Source organism: Oryctolagus cuniculus, chromosome 3 (assembly GCF_051225735.1).
Source record: "Oryctolagus cuniculus isolate XC-2025 breed Fujian yellow rabbit chromosome 3, ASM5122573v1, whole genome shotgun sequence".
NCBI lineage: Eukaryota > Metazoa > Chordata > Mammalia > Lagomorpha > Leporidae > Oryctolagus > Oryctolagus cuniculus.
The window spans coordinates 67,038,442-67,055,000 of record NC_142869.1 but is presented as its reverse complement, the minus strand read 5'-3'; the positions used below and the strand labels follow the sequence as shown (position 1 = coordinate 67,055,000).

General features: G+C 38.2%; 1 protein-coding gene across 2 annotated transcripts in view; it reads right to left on the bottom strand.

The window, feature by feature from the left end:
• The window catches only part of OLA1 (Obg like ATPase 1), a 184,608-nt gene that overhangs the window by 2,647 nt on the left and 165,402 nt on the right, over positions 1–16,559 (bottom strand). For both annotated transcript variants that reach the window (XM_089328138.1, XM_002712295.6), the window contains exons 8-10: positions 4,097–4,237; positions 3,319–3,415; positions 1,166–1,288 (exon numbers count right to left, since the gene is read on the bottom strand). In XM_089328138.1, the coding sequence (XP_089184264.1) occupies positions 1,166–1,288; positions 3,319–3,415; positions 4,097–4,237 (361 nt within the window). The remainder of the gene's footprint in view (positions 1–1,165; positions 1,289–3,318; positions 3,416–4,096; positions 4,238–16,559) is intronic.

The window sequence follows — 16,559 nt, the reverse complement described above, 5'->3', positions numbered from 1 at the left end:
TTATCTTCTTACTCTGAAAAAACATATACTAACACGATGTAGCATATTGACAAGTAATTTGAGATTTTTAAGTCTAATTCATATTCTTGATAAAGTTCTACCTCAATATTTGCATATCTATTTATAGACACAGATGACACCATGGAAACACTAATACCTTTGTATAGTTTTAAACTGTAACTTCTTCTGCTCTTTTTAAAAAACAACATGGCTCTCATTCAACATCAAGCCAACAACACCAAGTACACTTCCGGGATACTTCTCCCTCCTCTTCCTGGGGGCCCAGCAGTTTTATGAAAGCCCCACAGCTCAACATGATCTTTCCAATGATACCAATGAGAACAAACTCAACTTGAAACAAACGTTTTTTGCATTTCATTCACATGATGAAATACTAAACAAGAAGAGAATCTTCTTTAAGTTCTGTAACAGTCTATGATAGTCTTCAAATATTAAATTACACTAAAGAATCCTTCCTATCATGTCAAATTTTATACGCTGGCCTATCTATTCACTGGGAATTACTGAATTTCTCTAAATAAAATCATATAAGCCAAACAATTAATTTTTGAACAAAATTTACATTTAAAAATAACTTACTACTTATGTATAACACTGCTTCACTATTAGTGTCTATAAATCAAATTATCCTTATTAGCTAAAATAAAGCAGAATTTTGGACCTGCCCTCTAGTGTTGAGAAAGCAAATCAAATTCTCTAAGATCTTTGAACAAAAAAAAGTAAAACCCTGAAGTATCAGCAGAGACGGGTTTCCTTTAACTGAGTTCTATCCTTTTCTTTGAATTAAATATAAGAATATACTATTTCTATTTCAGATATCCAAATGTAAAATGCACAATTTTTCACTGGCCATCAGTCAACAAGTTCTTTGAAATTATTTGCAGTTACTACCTTATTTTTATGTTAAGTTATAGAAAAAAACCCTACAAAACTCCTCACAACAATTCACACATTTAAAAAAATTATCTTAAAAGCATGTAAACATCTATAGCTCTTTAATCAGTTGATAGTAACACTAAACTCTGATAATATGACTATTTGATTTTGGGCTGATGGTTTAAAAGGTAATTATCATCATTTTGATCATGAATATCTTCACATCAGAGCAAGCATTGTGAAATGAGTATAAAAAATAATTTCTTACCTTGACTGCATTTTCAGAACCTTCCTCTTTAAAATCTTCATATTTCATTACTTCAGCCATAATGAATCCCTTTTCAAAATCTGTGTGGATCTTTCCTGCAGCCTGAGGAGCCTTCGTCCCTTTCTTTGAAAAGAAAGACCAGAGAAAACTAATTGCATGTAAGATGATTGATGGCAGTAAGCATAGTTTCTTTTCTCTGATCTGTAGTTGGGTTCAACTAAAACTTAGTTTAGTACCAGTGAAGATGTCGGATATACAATTAGCACATTTTCAACACTAGGCACTATCTGTGCAGCAGATTTAGCAGAGATAGATCAGTAGATATTAAAGAAGCATGGCTTTGTTTTTCCTAACAGTCTTCCACGGTTTTATTGATTTAGATGCAGTGGTCTCGTTTAGGTGTAGGTTTCATTTCGATTTTCTATTCTTTACAGTGGAAAAAAAAAATAAAGATTTTTAAGTAACTTTCAAGCTGAATTATCAAAGGTTTAAAAAAGATAAAAAGCTCTCAAAATTTCAGCTCATTTAAAGAACATATAAAAATCAATTTATGAAAGGACATTTAAAAGGTATTTCCAACAAATCTTATAATCTATGTTCAGCAAATAATTTTGAAATTCTAATACAATTTTTGAACATTTTGCATAATACTCCCTGCCTCTAATAATTCTGAAGGAAATTCAAGTGGACATAAGAAGAGAAATGTCCTATAATTACCCCATATGTTAAATTACAAGCACATACATTCCAGACACACAACTACAGAACGAAATTTGAGAAATAATGGTGACCTAAAGGCTGCTTAATAAAGCATGTTAAAGTGATAAGAAGTCTGACACTATAAAGCACAGTTTTTACAATAAAAGATGTATTGGGTTAATATGGCTACTCACTGATGCTTACCTGACTAAATATCTGAGCACATTAAATCACAGATACTTACAATCAGTCTTAAGATAAACCAGCTTTCACATTTTCAAGCCCAGAACATACTATCTTTCTCTTTTCACACATTTAATTTTGGAGTTTAAAGATTTTAAAATACATCTTTAAAATATATAGCAAATCAACACCAGCAATTTATTTAGCACCTTGGACTTGCTTTGACATTATTTTTAGACTTCTGGTTAGAAGTCAATCAAAAAAATTTTGTTTTACAAAGAGGAGAGGAGATAAGAGAGTGTATCTTACATTCACACAAGTATTTAACATTATGTTGAACTGCCTCCATGTTTCTATCCACATTAAATTAAAATAAATGTACCAATAAATTACAGTAGTCACTGAAAACAGAAATCAAAGCAGCATTAAAATTTCTCATGCAGCATATTTCTAAAAAGCACAACAAAAGACTGAACAAGACACTGAGTCTAAAAGTTCTGGTATTATTTTCACATTCTGTAACACTCTATTTAGGGCTATATATATTTCAAAATATTTTTCAGTAGTAACTGTATATTGTAATATATTTACATTTAAAAGAAAACCATTACAGTTCACTTTCTATTGTCCTCTGGGAAATAAATTAGTCATTCTCTCTGGTTGTATTTAATATACATCAATATTTAAAAGACATATCACAGTTTAAAAGAAGACTGAACATATAACATTAAAAATAAATATTATTTCCATGAATTCAAATAAAAAGAGCATGAATTATTACACATTGACTTCAGCTTTTTGAGCTCAACTGTGTATCTATGAAGAGCATAATGATGTCATATTGCTTTTATTGCTGAAAATGTAATCCGAGCAAAGCAAAGGAGGAAAGAACCACCCGCAACCCAAACAAACTTAGTGAATACAAAATGAAAAGCAACATCAATTTCACTGCAGACAAACCCAGTCACACAGATTAAGCAAGCACAATACTGGTGCGTCTTATCTCTGACCACAGGAGGAGGGTAGACAGATTCTACAGGATGAAGAAATTCAGACTATGTAATAGGCAGAATCAATTGTTACCTGCCTCAATCAATGCCGCTCCACTTTCACTGTTCAGCAGCTCACAAATAATTAAAGTTATCCTGGACAAAAACCTCATCTGTAATGACTAGCTAACCGCCACCATGACAAACTTCAAAGTCAGTGATATCAATCTGAATTCAATAGTGTGGAACTGGATATAGCTGATGAATAAGTATGAATCTTACCCTGATGGTCCATGCACGCACTTCATCTGGGCCTGCAGTGAAGAAGTATTCTAGTTGGAGTGCTGCAAACCCAGCCTTAATGATCTTTGGCAAAGCACTGAAATAAAATGAAACAAATTCACTCAATACTTACATAAGGTGACTGTGGCCGAAGATCGATATAGAGCTAAAATTATTCATTTCATGCAGGACATGTTAAAGATAGGAGTAAATGACCATTCATCTTTCATTAAAAACATAAAGAGGTTGGAGAGCAAGTCAGAGCTCTTCTAAAATTGGTTTTAATTGTATTAGCCTGAAGACAGCATTCTGAATTGTTTACTATAAAAAAAGAAAAATTAGATCTACCCACCCTATGGCTATTTTCATTCAATATTAATTATACCTAGGACGTGGGCCATGAAAGCAAAATTATTTGATTGAAATCCAATATTTAAACAGTATGTTACTGTTACTCAGAAAAAATTATGGCAACTGATTCACCCTTTACCCTCCCCCACTCAACATGACGAAAGAGTTTTGGCGATCATCCCTCCGCAAAAATATACATAACTAATACCTATGTTATAATTAAAACACTGTACGGAGATGACAGATGACAGTTAAAAACTTAATTTAAAATAAATCTTTTCACTCTGTCTCATGGTAAAGAAAGGAGAAGATTCCCTCTTTATAATGGTAATTACTCTGTCATTTATTATTCTATCAGCGCAAGCAATTAAATTACTGCAAGGAAATAGTTGATAATAAAGTGTAGGGAAAATGAATGCTAATTAACCTTTGTGTCATGTTCGCTTCCAGATACTTCTGTCTCTCCTCAGCACTCAATTCTTGCAACTTGAGTTCCAAGGCCCCACTAAAAGGAATGACCAAGGCACCTGGGTCATACTTGTCCACCCACTCTTTAATTTTTATCAACCTGTAGACAAAAAAGGGCACAACATTATCTTGTAGTGCATGCATGACTGTACCACATTCATTATTATCAAGTAGCACATACATATTCATAAGAATTGCACGGTTTTATGATGCCATCTTTTTGTGTATAGCTTTCCAAGGTCAAGGCATTAACAGGCAGCAATTGCTTCAGGTACACGCCATAATATTTTACTGTAATCTAGTTTTACTTTCACACATTATATATAGGAACTATTATACAAATATTTTATAACTTTTTTAGTTACACTAAATTTGTTCAGCACTAACACTTAGATCCTTGAATAAAGCCTCTATTTTATAATTTCTTATCTTCCTTATTTACAAGGCAGATCTGAAAACAGAAAAAACACAAAGTTCTATTTGCATAGGAGTCATGTTTACAGCCACAGCTAGTTTTGAAAAGTCTTTGACAAATAAATATAATTTGTTCCACCCAGATATCTATATGCCAGGTTTAGTTCCTTCTCGGACTAAAAGAAGTTGTAGTTGTCACTTGTTTTTAGGGAGATTTTCGCTAACCGAAACAAATGTGCAGGAATACAGATTTACAAATATGGTCAATCCTGTACACACTGTTCTGATACACCTGACTTTTGCAGTATATGATAAATGATAGAACAGATTTCCTTTCATCACAAAGGATCTGGAAAGTCAAATCAGCTGGAAATTGATATTAGTTGCAACCTGAAAAGATATTATTGAGTCTTTTTCTTACTTCAAAGCATGGAGTATTTTGGCAAAGTAGTAATTAGAATATAAGTGAAATAAGCATGGAGAATATACTGAATAGGTTCCAATTCTACTTCCCAGTTTTTCCTTCCCAGGCAGGTTACTGACCCTTTCTAAATCTTAGTTTTTTCATCTGTAAAAATGGAGCAACAATAATACATGCTACATTGTCAATTAATAACCGAAAAATAATGCCTGTAGATAGGAAACAAATTATTAATTTTCATTCTCAAATAATCAGAGCATATACTCATGCGATTCTAGAACTGAATTTAGTACAGGATTGACTATAGATTCCACTGAAATTTATATTAAAATTTTAATGTATGCCATAGCCTTATATAAATACTAGCCTACTAGATTTACATCAAGGTTTAAAGCTATTATAGCAAAATGTTCTGGCACAAATTCCTTAAATAATAAATGTATGGGGGCATAGTGGGTAATGCTGCCACCTGCAGTGCCGGCATCCCATATGGGGGCTAGTTCGTGCCCTGGCTGCTCCACTTCTAATCCAGCTCTCTGCTATGGCCTGGGAAGGCAGTAGAAGATGGCCCAAGTCCTTGGGCACCTGCACCCACGTGGGAGATTCTAAGGAAGCTCCTGGCTTGTGGGTTTGGATTGGTGCAACTCCGGCCATTGCTGTCAAATGGGGAGTGAACCAGCGGATGGAAGATCCCGCCCCCCACCTCTCCTCTCTCTGTGTAAGTCTAAATTACAAATAAATAAATAAATCTTTTAAAAATGTATATGCCACTTTAGGGGAAAAGAAACCAGAACAAAGTCACAAATCTATCAATACTCAACTAAAAGATGTAAGCAAATCACAGTTACTAGAAAATTAAGAATATGGCCCACCGAACAGGATTTAGGATAAGAGAAAGGAATGAAAAACTCACACAACAGTTTGTACGTTTGCTACATGGGGGTAACTACTTTAGTGGGTTTTGATTTTCATAATAGCATTTCCTCATTTTGTTCACATTTTAAAAATCGGACCAACTACCAAGATTTATTTTGGAATAAAGTTTGTAGACTTTAAAATGTGATTCAAACCAGCCCTCTTCTTAGCCAAAATAAGAAGGACAGGTCAAAATACAAAGAAAATTTAAATTGGCACTTCTACCCACAAAAATATCATGAGAGTCTAAGTTACTTTATAGACTTAAGTATCAATGGTTTAGTAATATACTTTTATAAGTTAGAATCAAATATGTAATTTCAAAAAGCAGATCACATACCAAATACAGATTCAATGAAAGTGAAATAAGACATGTAAAAGGATAATATAAAAATATCATGCACACATTTTGTTTCATAAATATGGTCAACATAACTAATACGACTAGCATTGTCTTAAAGCAAGATAAGAAATAATTACTTTGGTTAAAATATCAATTCAGAATAACAATAGTTCTACCCTGTGATTTTAACAGCCTCTCCTGCAGAGTCCTCAGAGGGATTATTTGCATTCCTCAGGTGTTCTATTGTACAATTCAGATGAATAAAGACTTACAAATCATTCCTCTACCGCCAATGTGAGACTTTGATCTGGTGAATACACCATTGTACCTTAACTATAATTGGCAAAAAACCTGACAGTGTAGAGCATCACAAGCTTAATAACAAAGGAGAATATCTCAAAGTGTTGACAGATGATCTTCATAATGCAGAAGCAGAGCTGGTACATTTTAGCAGTAAATGAGCACTGAGGTCTAAAGGTCTCTAAAGTGACTGACATCAGACCTGCTATAGCCTCACTAAAAGAAAAAGGTGCCGTAGCACTCTCCGTCAAGTGAGTTAGGCTCTCTGCCGGCAAGCTTCACTTTTGTGACTTTCACTGTCACAGAAAACACAGGGAAGATGAAAAGTGCGTTGGGTTCTTTGGCTGTCTGCTTTACTTTTGTGACTTTTACTATCAAACAAAAGTGAGAAATGTCCTGAAGTGATTTTTAATTACAGATTTTGAAGTAAGCCTCGGGTGATTAAAAAAACATGCCTCAATTTAAAGATTACAGACAGAGATATATACAACATATCTGTTAGGTCTGATTATCAAAAGTGTGATAATGAGGGAAAGATCACAAGTTTGAACCCCATAGGGACCAGTTACCTTTTTGCAGAAAATGTCTATTCTCTTACTACAAACCATACCCCAAACTCTAGAGCTAGTCATCTAAAAAATGTGTGCCATTGGCATATGAAGGATATGGGAAATTCAAGTTGAGCTCAGTACCACTACTAGAGAACAATTCCAGGCATACTCCATCAAAGTGGCTGAATAACAATCTCCATGTATGAATGTTAACAAATGTGTACGAGAGCCATCCATCCAATTGCTAGTGACCAAAATAAGGAGCTGAAGCCACATTTGATTCCCTCAAACTCTTAGGAGTGATGAATGCGACGAACAGCTGCTATTCGCTGTAGTTTCTCTCCTTGGCAATGATGCCAAAGCAAAGGAACAAAGCAGGACAACCAATTTTAAGACTAAAAGGGTGATGTTTTAAGAAACACTGGCAGGTTATAATTTGTTGTATTCTTTGGCAGAATGAGTTCTTTAATATTAAATCGCAAAAAAAAAAAAAAAGCCACAAATTTATCTTTAGTCTTTTAATCTGATCTTCTTTGCCTGACTTGAAATTCCAGATTCCAAAATTTGTTTTTATTAGGGTTAGTTTCCACTGCTAATAGTTCTTTTTCTAGTTCCTAATATTACCACTAAAATTTTAATTATTTCTTTTTCAAAACTACCGTCTCTTTTTCGGTAATATTTTACTCTTATTTAATGACTTCTTCATCTCTTTCAACATTAACTTCAGAGTTGCTTTCAGACTTTTTTTTTTTTTTTTTTACTTCTAGTTTCTTGAGTATAACCACCCGCCATGCCCCTATTTGTCACCTGCTGAAAACCTCTCTGAACTGCTGGCTCCTGTGTATGTGCTCTGTGTGTGTGTACAGTTGGTCATTTTGGCAGCAGTTTACCAGTTATGTTCCAAGGCAGTCTAGTGGTCCCCTGGGATGGGATGTGACTGTGGGCTAGTTTTGAGGTTGCTTCTTTCAGGGAGCGTTCTATGGAGGGTCCCAGGTTCTACATCAGCTTTTTTAAAAATTGATCATTTAAGGAATACAAATTTCATAAGTAAAACTTTAGGAATACAGTGATTCTTCCCACCATACCCGCTCTCCCACCCACACTCTCACCCCTCCTTCTCCTCTCTCTCCCCTTGCCAGTCCCATTTTCCATTAAGATTCATTTTCAATTAACTTTGTACACAGAAGACCAACTCTATACTAAGCAAAGATTTCAACAATTTGCACGCACACACACACACACAGGAACTGTCTGAGAACTAGTTTTACAGTTAACTCTCATAATACAACTCATTGAGGACAGAGGTCCTGCATGGGGACTTAGTGCACAGTGACTCCTGTGTTAACAATTAACACTCTTATGTATGATATCAGTGACCACCCAAGACTTTTGATATGACCTGCCTAGGCTACAGAAGCCTTTTGAGTCCACAAACTCCATCAGTATTTGGACAAGGCCATAAGCAAAGTAGAAGTTTTCTTCTCCCTTTAGAGAAGAGTGCATCCTTCTTTGATGGCCACTTCTTTCAGCTGGGGTCTCACTCACAGAGATCCTTCATGTAGAACAGCTTTTACCATAGTGTCTTGGCTTCCCATGCCTGAAATGCTCTCAAGGGCTTTTCAGCCAGACCAGTAAGCCTTAAGGGCTGATTCAGAGGTCAGAGTGCTACTTAAAGTGATTGTCATTCTATGAATCTGCTGTGTGGACCTATATCAGCTTTTTGTTTTCAGACTTAAAACATGTGTTTCTCCACTGGGCTATGGGCAATGCCTCTCACAGTGTAGGCCTTGTCCAGACAATAAGTTACCTCCCTTATCTGGAAGGGTGGCTATGGTTTGGACATGGTTCATCATCCCCCAGTGTGGTGGTATTATGAGGTGTGGCCAACGTTACAAGTTAAAGCAAATTAGGTCATGGGGGCATTGAGCTCAAAAAGTGCTGGTTTTGTGAGCCAGACACATGTTTCCACTAAGAAGCCACCTTCTATGTTGTGATGTGGTCAGAGTAGCCTCACCAGAGCTGAGGAGATGTAGCTGCCCAATCTTGAACAATTTCTAAACTTTCTGATGAGCTTAGTTGCAGCAGCTATATCTTGGAGCCCACATCTTGACCATTATTCCTATATGGACACTAAGGCCTCTAAACCACATACCAAACCAGTTTCACCCAAGGCCCATGCATTGTCAATTTTATTGTGTACTGTCATTGCATTTCTTTCTTGTTATTGAAAGCTACAGAGTGCCTTTTTTTGCCTTTAAGTCCTGTTGTATGTTCAAAAACGACTACACCACCATCAATGCCACCCATTTTTGGCTATTTTATTTGGTGTTTATATATATTAGGAACATGAAGAGAGCGTTTCACATTGGCTCAGTCTACTTTCTTAACAGGAAGCTCTCCATACTAGAGTTAAATCCTCATTTTACAGTGTTCTACTGCAACATTTTTCAAACTTTTTCTGCCCAATACCCACTGTAATACATTTTTTGCTTTGACTCAAACTACATTGTACAGATATATTATTTTCAGATACATATCCAAATTGAGACATGTTTCACAAACAATAGTTGGCTTTGCAAAGGGAAAATGGTACCATTTGACATTTTGCATAAACACCACATCCTTGAAATAGTTATCTCTAGCATGCTTTTGATAAGAACCTTCCAGAGTTCTTTCGTATATCTCAGGCACTTTGAGCCTTTCAACTCAAATTCTGATTGTATTTTTTGAGAATCCTTTAAAGATGGGTCAATCCAACACTAAAGCCAAGTTACACTAACATTTATGAATCTTTTTTGAGCATTAGAGCCTCTCAAATTTGCATTGTTCTATTTTGCAACAGTCAAGCATATATAAAGTCTTTTAAAAATGTAACATTGGGGCCAGCATAGTGTGCACAGGGTTAAGCTGTGACATCTCATATGGGCACCAGTTCAAGACCTGACTGTCCCACTTCTGATCCTACTAGTGCACCAGGGAAAGCAGCAGAGGATGGCCCAAGTGTTTGGGCCCCTGCACTCATGTGGGAGACCTGGATGAAGATCCTGGCTCTTGGATTTAGCCTGGCCCAGGCCAGACCATTGCTGCCATTTGGGTAATGAACCAGAAGATGGAAGATCTCTCTCTGATTCTCCCTCTCTCATTTAATAATAAATAAATAAATCTTTTTTTTTTTTATTATTATTATTTTTTTTTTGACAGGCAGAGTGGACAGTGAGAGAGAGAGACAGAGAGAAAGGTCTTCCTTTGCCGTTGGTTCACCCTCCAATGGCTGCCGCGGCCGGCGCGCTGCGGCCGGCACACCGCGCTGATCCGATGGCAGGAGCCAGGAGCCAGGTGCTTTTCCTGGTCTCCCATGGGGTGCAGGGCCCAAGCACCTGGGCCATCCTCCACTGCACTCCCTGACCACAGCAGAGGGCTGGCCTGGAAGAGGGGCAACCGGGACAGAATCCGGTGCCCCAACCGGGACTAGAACCCGGTGTGCCGGCGCCGCTAGGCGGAGGATTAGCCTAGTGAGCCGCGGCGCCGGCCTAAATCTTTATATATATAAAAAGAAACATATGGTATTACTAGAGCCTCATATAAATCTTATGTTGTTTCTTGTGTAAACTTACATAGTTTCTTTCACTTTTTAAAAAATCAGCACTGACATCTTTCCTTTTTTTTTCTTTTAAAGATTCATTTATTTATTTGAACAGCAGTTACAGAGAGAGAGAGAGAGAGAGAGAGAGAGAGAGAGAGGTCTTCCAATTGCTGGTTCACTCCCCAAATGACTACAATGGCCAAGGTTGTTCCAGGTGGAAGCCAGGAGCTTCTTCCAGGTCTCCCATGTGGGTTCAGGGGCCCAAGCACCTGGGTCATCCTTTGCTGCCTTCCCAGGTGCATCAGCAGGGAGCTGGATCAGAAGTGGAGGAGCCAGGACTCGAACCTATGCCCATATGGGATGCTGGCCTTGAAGGTGACAGCTTTACCCACTATGCCACAACACCAGCCTCTGTATCTTGCTTCTGACTGTACATAACTTGTAGAAAGAATCAGAAGTCAACATAAGCACATACTACCACTTACACAAAGGAGGCCCCAAGGCTGGTTAATTCAGTGATGTAACATTATTCAATTAATGACATTGAGGAGTTGGCCTTTACTTGGCTAGCTTCTCTCATGTTGCCCATGGTGTAAGTATCCCATTAATCCAGGGGGCACTGCTACTAAACACTCAGCTCACTTCTATTCTTCTCCCTTGCAAGCTTACTTTGATTTCTGTTATAATTGCTCAGAGTCCTAAAGAATGACTTCAGGATATCACAGTTCTCTTTTCCATTTTCTAAGCATCATGACTGGAAATAAACATCAGTTCACAGTATTCTAAAAACAAAATGCATGACTCATGGAAAGTAATGGTGTGTTCTAAAGAAGACATGCGTTGTTTAATTGTTCCACAAACAATATAAAACTGAAATACATGTCACAAATAATGTTCTTTCAAAGTAAAAAAAATAGCTCTAGAAAATCTGGTGTGGTTCATTGTGACAAAGATATGAATATGAGATCTTAAGGCAAATGGGGTGAGGGGCATATGGGAACTCTGTATTGCCATCTCACAATTTATTTTTGTAAAATTAAAACCATTCTTAAACAAAATGTTAATAAATAAAATTACTAAAATGCACCTTTACTTTCATATTATTTCTTCTTGTAAACATTTGCTAACAGAAGTTATTAAGGAAGTTAGTGGTTAAAACCAAAAAACGAACAAACAAAAAACCAAAAACAACCAACAAACCTAAATTCTAGTCTAATTGATTAATGTATTGACATAGAATCTCTCTTCTAAAGAACACATCTTTGATAAATGTAAGACTTCAAATTTCAGTGTTGTGGTTTGACAGGAGGAAGTTGTGTGGAATGAAGATATATCATATCACTTGAATGTTTGTAAGAAATCCAATCTTAGGTTCTACCCCGAATCCGAATCTGCATTTTAACAAGATCCCCAGGAAATTCATATGTCTATTAAACTTTCAGAAGCACGGAATTAAAAAGACTTTGGAAATAATAGCACATTAACAGAAAGCATGACATCCAAGATAACTGTATTAGCAACATTTTCATCACTACAACAATTACATGAGAAGAACAAATCATGAAGAAAAAAAGGTTTGTTGTGGCTCATAGTTTTGGAGTTTGTAGTGTGAGATCAGGCATCCCCTTGGTCTGGAGTCTGACGAGGGCAGAGGCTGGCTATTGTGGAATGTGTAGGGAAGAGGGATCACTCCAGGAAGCAGAGGGGGACAGGGAGCACATCTGTCCACGTGGCCCCTCTTTTTAAAGCCATCATGACTCAATCATGAGCTCCACTTGGCAACCTGGTGCAATCCTTGTTCCAAAGCCCCACTTTCAAATACCGTGGCTACAGTTAGTTTCTATGCTCTCAGCACCGATCATGTAAGACATTGGGAGTTAAATGTCTGCAGAGTTGGGGAGCCAAATCATACTCAACCTATAACAATGACTATGTACACCAACTCTCAGCTAAGCAGATGGTGGCTGCCTATTCCACAGACATAGGAATAGAACAAGCATGTTGGACAAATTCCAGCTTACATTCCCCTGGTACAAAATCAGAGAAGGAAAAAGTCACCAAAATTTCAGCAAGTTAAGAAAAATATTTGTGGGGCCGGTGCTGTGGTGTAGGGGGTGAAGCCATCACCTTTAGTGCCAGCATCTCATGTGGGTACTGGCTTGAGTCCCAGCTGCTCCACTTCTGATCCAGCTCCCTGCTATGGCCTGGGAAAGCAGTAGAGAATGGCCCAGGTCCTTGGGCCCCTGTGCCCCCTTGGGAGATCTGGAAGAAGTTCCTGGCTCCTGGACCATTTTGGCCATCTGGGGAGTGAACCAGTGGATGAAAGACCTGTCTATATATTTCTCTCTACCTCTCTGTAACTCTGCAAAAGGAAGGAAGGAAGGAAGGAAGGAAGGGAGGGAGGGAGGGAGGGAAAGAAAGGAAGGGAGAGAGGGAGGGAGGGAGGGAGGGAGGGAGGGAAAGAAAGGGAGAGAGAGAGAGAGAGAGAGGAAGAGGAAGGAAGGAAGGAAGGAAGGAAGGAAGGAAGGAAGGAAGGAAGGAAAAAAAGAAACAACACATTTACTCTGAATCCTCTACAATGTCAAAGTTTCAGATCACAGTAAAAATTTATTTAGACAGAATTACTATGGTCAACTGGTTTTTTTTTTTTAAACTTTATAAGACATAATCATGTCTCTTTTATTCTAATAGAATTCAATATCTGGAGAAACATCTGTAGTGGTTTCCCTTCAGAGTTTAGATTATTTTGTTTAGATTTAATTTGAAAAAGAGAGAGAAAGATTGATCTTCCATTCTCTGGTTCAATCCCCCAATGCCTGTAATATCTAGGCCAAGCCAGAAGTCCAGAATGCAATCTAGGTCTCCCACATGAGTGGCAGGGACCCAACCATCCAAGTCAAAACCTGTTACCTAGCAGAATGCATACCAGCAGGAAGCTGGAACAGGGACCTGAGACAAACCCAAACCCAAGAACTCCAATATGGCATGTAGGAGCCCTAGGTAGTGACCTAGCCGCCGTGACAAATGCCTGCCCTTTGGAGTCAACAGAGAGGACTTTGTGAAGTCTGAAGTCATATCAAGTGGAAGAAATATGATCACAAATTGTTCCCTATTAGGACCTCACAGAACCACTGTCTGAAAAGTCACATTCATTTTGCAATCACTATAATAAGGCAGGGTGTATGTGTGTTTATGCACACACAAGTAAAGAAATAAACTCCAGAGAAATGGGCATTTCTTGTATAGCAAATGAAAATCAGATTTCACACTTTCTCTTTAAAAGATCAACCAAGTTTCTGACTACTGGTAAATGGAAGGCTATCACAAAACTAAAATAACAGATGTTATGGTAGGTAGACAACTTTAAAAGCAAGTTAGAAAACCTGGACTACAAGCCCAACATTTTGGGCTCTCTGTGACTTTGAGATTTCTTTAGTCCTCAATATGCTTTAGAAAAGAAAATATGTACAATTCATTTCTATGTGATGATTGTGTAATAACCATATGAAAACAATGTTTATGTTTAGCAAAAAGGTTTCATTTTTAAAAAAAGTTCTCTGCAATGAATGACCATATGGAAAGGAAACATCAGAGTAAATGCTCAGAGCTAGACATAGTGCTCCATTTTTCAGTTGGCGAACAGTTTCAAAGTGGGCATGTGAAACAGTTTTGGCTCAATGGAGACAACGAGGGGGTGGAAGAAGCCTGCTAGGGGCTTTAGGAAAAGGTTTCAAAAGGTGCCTTTAGCTCTTAAAAAGAAAAGAGAATCTGTTAGACATTATTGTGGCTCATAAAACTCTTGCAGCCATTCTGAGACTATGAGAATAGGAACAGGGGAGTGGGCATTTAGCCCAATGGCTAAGATGCTGGAGTCTCACTTCGGAGTACCTGGACTCAGGTTCCTGGCTCTGGTGCCTGACTCCAGATTCCTGTTAATGCAGATCCTGGAAGGAAGCAGTGACAGCTCAGGTAACTGGGTTCCTTCTGCCTACGTGGGAGACCTGAATTGCACCCCTAGCTCTTGGGCTTCAGCCTGGCCTAGCACTGGTTACTGCAAGCATTTGGAGAGTGAACCAGCAGACGGGAGCATTCTGTCTGTTTCTCAAATAAATAATTTTTTGTGTGTGAACAGAGAACATTAGTGAGGAAAACCTTTATTTATTTTTTTAGGGAAGATAATCTTTTAAAAGAATCATTTATTGAATTGAAAGGCAGAGTGACATAGATGGAGGGAAAGAGAGAGCGAGACAGACTTCCGTCCACTGGTTTACTCCCCAAATGCCTGAAACAGCCAGGTTTAGAACATGTTAAAGCCAAGAGCCCAGAACTGCTTCCAGGTCTTGCATGTGGGTAGCAGGAACCCAAGTACTTGGGCCATCACCTGCTGAGTTCTCAAGTGCATTAACAGGAAGTTGAATTGCAAGCAAGGAGTAGCTAGGATTTGAACCAGGTACTCTGATATGGGATGTAAGTATCCCAAGTGGTGGCTTAACTCTAACCCCACTGCACCACAACACCCACTCCAAAACCATTTCATTCTTGATGAAATCACACTGGAACATTGGATTAACCAATCCATGAAAAAAAAATACATTGAGTCTTATTATGTATAGGAATTGTCTTTGCTATTTGTAGCTGAAAGCATCCTAATACTGATAATGACATTTTGGGGGTTATTCTCACTTGATTGTAGCTCCTCTTAACTAGTATAACTCCAATTTGTTAAGGCACATTTTTTTCTAAAGCTGTCCCTGAGTTCCCAAATTGGTAGGCACTACGACCACATTCTGCTGGACACTATAAATTGCCTGGCACACAGTGGATGGTCAGGTTTTTCTCTGTATAGGTCTGAATTGGGTAGAAAGAGTTTTACCTAATATAAGCTGACCATCCTTAAATCAGAAAATTTAAACCTAAAACACCATACAATCTGAAACTTATGAATGTTATGACATGTTATGCATGTTATGACACGTTATGACAGAAGACTTTTTGAGCACAGAACATGACATTCATGTCAAGTCAGATTTTCAAGCATTTTGGGTTTTCAAGTTAGGGATGAAAATCTGCAAAATTTATCAAATATTCTAAAATCCAAACAACTTCAAAAGTTGAAACACTTCTGGTCCTGAGCACTTCAGATAAGGGATATTCAATCTGTAACCCGCTGCATGACTCCAGTTGGTTATTTAAAATCTCTTAGCTTTAATTTACCCATTTGTAAATAGATCTTTACTAGTAGTTTTTGACTCTAATGGATTTCCCAACATGGCAGGAGGAGAGAGGGTAGAAGAACAATGGGGGAACGAATGGTGAGGCTTTGGACCCTTCACTCTTGTATTTCAAACAGAGTGGTTTCATTTTTTAAAAAAAGACTTAATTTATTTGAAAGAGTGACAGAGAGTGGGACACACACACACACACACACACACACAATCTTCTATCCACTGGCTCACTCCCCCGATGCCAACAACAGCGCAGGCTGGACCAAGCCAAAGGCAGGAGCCAGGAACTCCATCAGGGTCTCCCACATGGGTGGCAGGAGTTGTCATTGCTGCCTCCCAGGGTCTGCCCTAGCAGAAGCTGGATCAGAGCATGGAGCAGGGGCCAGCATTGTGGCGTAGTAGGTAAAGATGCCATCTGCAGTGCCAGCATCCCATATGGGCGCCGGTTTGAGTCCTGGCTGCTCCACTTCCAATCCAGCTCTCTGCTATGGCCTGGGAAAAGCAGTAGAAGATGGCCCAAGTCCTTGGCACCCTGCACCTGCATGGGAGATCAGGAAGAGGTTCCTGGTTCCTGGCTCCGGATCAGCACAGTTCCGGCCACTGTGGCCAACTGAGGAGTCAACCATGAAGCAGCTCAGACTTGAACCAATCACTCTGATATGAAATGTGG